General features: G+C 33.0%; 1 protein-coding gene across 1 annotated transcript; it reads left to right on the forward strand.

Moving 5' to 3' along the window:
- LOC145843212 (kelch-like protein 35) lies at positions 1 to 6,122 on the forward strand. The gene is made up of 3 exons (XM_082950671.1): positions 1 to 70; positions 4,839 to 5,846; positions 5,878 to 6,122. The coding sequence occupies exons 1-3, from the start codon at positions 1 to 3 to the stop codon at positions 6,120 to 6,122; spliced, it is 1,323 nt and encodes a 440-aa protein (XP_082806797.1).
- The last annotated feature ends 356 nt before the right edge of the window (positions 6,123 to 6,478 follow it).

A 6,478-nucleotide genomic window follows, 5' to 3' on the forward strand; every position in this document is an offset into this window, starting at 1 on the left:
ATGTCTTCAAGAGACTATCAAATACTACCGGATAAAAGCTTTTCTAAAAACTGTGACAAAAAGTGCAAAAGTCAGTTAGTCAAGCTTGATCGATTTACTACGGATGATCGAATATCTGCAAATGATGGTTTTTACAATTTTACTGAGTTTTGCAAAGGAGCTAGCGTGTCAGGTACAATAGTTATAATTGAAATAAAAGCTTTTGTTCTCCAAATTCATAAAACTTGTTGGTAAATAATTTTAAACACTTAATATATATATATATTTATAAACATTCCTTTATTATTACAATATGCTTAACTATTTATATGCGCAACCAAATAAAGATATTTTGGTTAGGTGTCAGAAAAGCACAGCGTCACTTTAACACGGGGTGACACTTTAGCACGGTGTGACACTTTAGCACGGCGTCACTTTAGCACGGCGTCACTTTAGCACGGAGTGTCACTTTAGCACGGGTGACATTTTAGCACGGCGTCACTTTAGCACGGAGTGTCACTTTAGCACGGGATGACACTTTAGAACGGCGTCACTTTAGCACGGGGTGACACTTTGGAACGGCGTCACTTTAGCACGGAGTGTCACTTTAGAACGGGGTGAAACTTTAGCACGGAGTGTCACTTTAGCACGGCTTCATTTTAGCACGGGGTGACACTTTAACACGGAGTGTAACTTTATCACTGATTGATTCTTTTGCACAAAATGATTCTTAAGCACGGAGTGACACTTAAGCGCCATCGATAGTTTTAAGTAATTTAATTAAATGCGTGTAAAATTCATAAAACGTTTAAAATTAAATTTATATAACGAGCATGCTGTTAATTATGCAAATTAGGCACTTTAAAGTGTGATTTCAAGAAAGAGTGTGTCTTCCAAAATTATTTTTAATAAAAATATTATCTAAGTAAGGAGTAAATTGTAAGACAAAGTTTGGCAGTCTTTTCGAATTATATTTAGAAAAATCATTCGTAGGTAGCAAAACGTTAGAAAAAATCTTTAGTGGCCTGTATTTAAAAAAAAACTATACTTAATAAGAAAAATAAGTACTGAAAAACAAGAAGTTGGTAAATTAAATGCTAACTAGTTTTAAAAATCCTTAATCAATCAAATGTTCTTATGCTGTATTCTTTTTTACTTCTGTTAATAAAATAATAATACTTTACTTACATTTTATTTAATTATTTTGCTTGGCTGACATGGTTAAAATAACTTTATTTATGTATAACAATAATAAAAAATTTATGCATAGCACTAAAATTTATTATAAAAACGAACACAAACGAAATTTACAAATATATACATTTAATCTATATCAAAATTGTATTGAATACCACGTAGGTATTCGAGTATATTATTATTTTCATTAAAACTTGACACCAGATAAAACAGACGCTCATCTGATTGTCTGAACCTTATTCTTTTGAGATCTGGTTTTATCCCTGCCAGAAGGTGTTCTAGTCCCATATCCCTTTTCTGAGTCGTTTTCAGAATATTTATAAAACTCCACAGATTGGGATGGTTTCCATTTAATACTGCGTACAAAGCTCGATGCGCTGCTTCCGCAATATTGTTCGTTTGATCACTTTTTGTAAGTACTTGTTCGTACTGACTCCACAAAGGAATTTTCTATTATGTTCAAAACATTTTAAGTTTCTTAACTATATAGACTAAAAACTAAAAAAGCTAAATCAAAAATAAGGATATGAGAAACACAATGTCTAATCTATAGTATTATTAACAAAACGGTTTACAACTAATTATAACTTATCTAATAAAAAAATTGCAGAATACTAACAACATGCTTTAGTTTTTATGCTTTGTATCACTTTATCTCGTGAGTTTTCAATAACATTTATCTAATGGTTATGCGTATTTACTTTTTTAAAAACTTGGTTTCCTATTGTATGACATCTAAACTGTTTTTAAAATGTTGTTTAACAAATAAATAAAGACAGTCAAGTCGTTTACAATATAGCAGTTAGTAAAGTAAGAACTTTACTAAAACAATAGTTCATTATTAAAAGCTTATGATTTAAGTTTAAAAAAATCTTAAATAACTCAAATCTAGTCTTCTTTTAATTAAAAGTTTAACAGAAAATAAATATCAACATTACTTACCTTGCAGTTTTTTCTTTTACATCTCCAAAATATTTTACCAGCATTTGTTTTTCTATCAAAAAATAGTTGGTATCCTTCATATAAAATTTTATTATGCTTAGTGGTTCCTTCTATTTCTACAAAGCTAGATGATAACTCTTGACTCATATTTTTAAAGACTGTAAATGCTTACAAATGTTTTATAACTAACTGCTTTTAATTTTTTTTCGCTCCTTTTATAAATAGAACAATTCAAGGTAAGAATAAGTTCTATTTAAAGGGGTTTCCCCAGCAATTGCAATTTAGTCTTTAACACTTGAGGCGTTGGAACTCATTCAAACTATAAAATAAACACACCAAGGATGAACTATTAAAACATTATGCTAAAACTTAATTGTTTTTAAACTTTGTGTGTGCTCAAAATATTATAAATGCAAGCATTTTCAATCTTAAAATTTAAAAAAAACTGACACTTACCAAAATATGTTAATGCTATAAATAGTGCATTAAATTAAAATTTCGTTGAAATCTTAGATTAATCTAAAGTTTATTTAGTTTTTATAACTCTTTATTTCTGCAATTTTGGCATTTTACGGACAGAAAAATAAATATCGTCTGTGATGTAACTTCAGCAAGAAAATAAATTGTACAAAAGAACTAAAATTGAAACATTTAACAAAATAATTTAAGTGATTTCCTATTCTATTTTTCCAGTCCACAGTCAGACTTGTCAAAGTTTCTTTATTATATTTTTTTTTAAATGGTTTTTAAATAGTTTTTAATTTAGAAAGTAGAATGGTCAAATTAGGTTTGTTTACTTATATTTTTGTGTAAATAACTGTTCTTTCACCCTATTTTTTTTTTAATAGTCGGTAAGTTTATGTTGTTAAATTTTTTAGACTTTACATTTAAATTATGTTCAAACTTTTTTTTTATCAAAAGGCTTATAATAAATAAATACTGCAACGGCTTTGCGTCGATTAGCGGGGAAAATTACTTTTCTTTTTATTGGGTTAATTTTATTGTACTGTTTTGGCAGTAACTTGTTGCCGTTGTTATGAGCTCATTTTAGCTGTGCTTTTGCACAGTTAACTTGACGCCATTATTATGTTGCTCAGTTGTTCAAGAACTTATTTTAGACGAAAATTTTGTGTTCTGTTTCTTTGATTCGGTAATTTGATTAGTTTGCATTCATGTTGTTTAGTTTTTTATCGTCTTTATGTTTTGCAGTTTAGCAATTGTAAATACTCCATTTCCTTTACTCGATTTTATTACAGCTAGTCTAAATTTAAATAATTAACTGTTTTCTAAATCCTTTTTAATAAACAATAGTTCGTTTAGAACCTATAAAATATTAAGTTAATAGTAAAAGTTTAATTCGGATTTGATACATCGACTTTATTAAGATGTCAACTTAATTTAAAAGTAACTTTAGAAACTGTCTACGACCTATCTTATAATAACGCGTTAAGTCAGTTAAACGCTAAACCTGCATATATAAAAGTAACAATATCGGCAGATGGTAAAATGCAAACATGAGTACAAACACTTTTGAAACAATCGGCTTAAAATAATCAAATAAAAATTTTACTGATCAAACTTCAAATTATGCTATTTCTTAAAATTTAAAAGAATAGAAAACCTAAATAGACAGAGAAAATTGTGAAATAGTTTTATTTACTTTTGTTGCAGTCTATATATAAATCTTACACATTTACACATTTAATTAACGTATTTACTAATATACTATTATTTATTAATATTTATACTTTACTCACTGAAGTTAAATTAAGCTATAATCTTATTAAATAACTTTATAAAAAACCTTGAGCTCGTTATGTTGCTAGATTTAAACAAGTAGTTTTACGTTTAAAATATGATAGTAAATATTTAAATACGTTAGTTAAAATATCTTAATAAAATGATTTGATAGAATTTTTAAAATTACTTTTATATTGTTATTATTAAGTTGAGGTTTGCCATAGATTAACTAGTGTAGTTTTATATTAAATACGAAGTTTTAGTTGAAGCTTTAACTTGAAACATATTAAAAGCTTGTAGTATTGTGCTGCATAGTTTATTTTTATATTTTTCAACATAACATATAAGCATAAACAAATGTGTCATTCCATGCTAAAATGACGCCGTGCTAAAGTGTCACCCCGTTCTTAAGTGACGCCGTGCTAAATTTTCACTCCGTGCTAAAGTGTCACCCCGTGCTAAAGTGTCACACCGTGCTAAAGTGTCACACCGTGCTAAAGTGTCACACCGTGCTAAAAATGTCACCCGTGCTAAAGTGTCACCATTGCTAAAATGTCACCCGTGCTAAAGTGTCACCCCGTGCTAAAGTGTCACACCGTGCTAAAGTGTCACACCGCGCTAAAGTGTCACCCGTGCAAAAGTGTCACACCGTGCTAAAGTGTCACCCGTGCTTTTCTGACCCGTTCCCAGATATTTTACATCGACAAAAGTTTTGTATCCTAGATAAAATCAATACCTATATAGAACATGCGCTATTTTGTTAGTGGGCTGTACGTTACCCAACAACATCGTTAACTGTTTAAAAGTCGTTTAAAAATATTTTTTCCATATCTGAAAAAAAATTTGCATAACAGCTGTAATTAGTTAACACCAATGATTGTTATAACTGTATATAAATTGACTGTTTAATTTACCACGGTACTTAACGAATGTCGACAACAAAGTTACGACATCTTTGAAAACACACAAAGTTTTGTTAGACGAAATTTCGGAAAAAGAAATCAGCAGAGTGCTAACAAACAAAACCACCGTTAGCAATGCTGCAACGTTCTACAGGTTATCGGGTATTTTCAACCTAACAAACGCGCTCGACTACTCGTTGCGCCTCATCGAACGCTGCTTTCCAACGGTCGCCGATGCCAAAAACTTTTTGGAGCTGGACTACGACTCGGTGAGGAAAATAGTGGCGAGCAGCGGGCTGAATGTCGATTCGGAGCTGCAGGTGTTCGACGCGGCGGACGGTTGGCTGCGCGCAGACACGAGCGGACGCGGCAAATATTCAAAGAGGCTTCTGCGGACGGTTCGCCTTTCCTTGCTGCCGCTTTCTTCCCCGAACCACGTCGCGAAAGTGAAATCGTCTTTTGTCAGCGATGACGTCATAAAAAGCGTTTCGGAAGCTGATAAAAACGCAGCACCCGCCACAGCCGGTAGGTATTGCGATCAAAAACGCTTTAACATATTCATTTGCGGAGTTGAGCGGCGTGAGGAGGGCTCTCTCAGCGAAGCTTACAGCGTTGAAGCGAGTAACTTTGACAACGTGGAAGCGTTACCGCCGCTGAACGAAAGCAGAAGTGATTTCCAAGTAGTTTACAACGGGAACGAAGTCTACGTAGTGGGCGGACAAAACTTCGAACTCCGCACGATAACGTCCGTTGAAAAGTATTCATTTGCCACTAACAGTTGGGAGGTGGTACCTGACATGAGTGTTGACCGTTGGGGGTTTGGCGCTTGTTCCTTCATGGGGGTCATTTACGTGGTGGGAGGATTCGCAGGTTCACGTTCTCCTTGCATCAAGTTCAACGCGAAAACGCGAGCGTGGGAAACAATCGCTGGAACGCTGGAGAGAAGGTCGTCACATGCTTGCGCAGTGTACCAAGGCAGAATCGTTGCTTGCGGTGGACGTTATGACGATTGTTCGAGGACGGTTGAGGCTTACGAACATGTGGCTGACGAATGGTCGCCAATGCCGAAAATGGTTGTACAAAGAAGTTGCCATTAAAAGCAAACTGTTCGTGATAGGAGGTGTGCTAGAGACGTCCAGCGAAGTTTACGATTCAATCTGCAACAAGTTTGTTTTGTTGAAGTCCGTTGAAAACTTTCTCACAGCTAATGTTACAACGATAGGTAACAAGATTGTTGTGATTGATAATGAATTCAAATTTTACATGATTTACCATCCAGAATACGATCAAGGGTCTAAAGAAGAATGTGGTCTTGAAAACGATGTCATGCTTTCAGGTTGTGTTAAAATACCCCAGTTATAAAGCTCCATTGAAGTATAATGTACCATAAAAGTACTACTCTTAGCAGCTTATATTTTTATCGATTAGTTTTTTCTAAACAATAGAAGATAAAAAATATTGCTTTAACAGTAAGTTTTTATGGGAACAAGTCAAAATTGCACAAAGACAAAATTGCACGGAGACAAATTTGCACGAGGGTACAAAATTGCACGAACACAGTCTTGCACCAATGGTCAATTTTGTACGCAGGGTAATTTTTGCACGAGAGTAAAAAAAAGAAATAAAAAACTAAAAGACAAATTATATAAAAAATGAAAAGAAAAACAAAGCTAGTTGCTGAGGGTAAGGGTTAGGGGTAACTGTGATAGTAAAGTTAA

This window comes from Thalia democratica, chromosome 8, assembly GCF_965202585.1.
Source record: "Thalia democratica chromosome 8, ktThaDemo2.hap1.1, whole genome shotgun sequence".
NCBI lineage: Eukaryota > Metazoa > Chordata > Thaliacea > Salpida > Salpidae > Thalia > Thalia democratica.

Excerpts from the sequence above, each read along its gene's own strand:
- LOC145843212 (XM_082950671.1), top strand. The coding sequence starts at position 1 with ATGTCTTCAAGAGACTATCAAATACTACCGGATAAAAGCTTTTCTAAA. Across the intron at positions 71-4,838 it reads CTGTGACAAAAAGTGCAAAA|ACGAAATTTCGGAAAAAGAA; the intron begins GTCAGTTAGTCA and ends AAGTTTTGTTAG. Across the intron at positions 5,847-5,877 it reads GAAAATGGTTGTACAAAGAA|GAGGTGTGCTAGAGACGTCC; the intron begins GTTGCCATTAAA and ends TGTTCGTGATAG.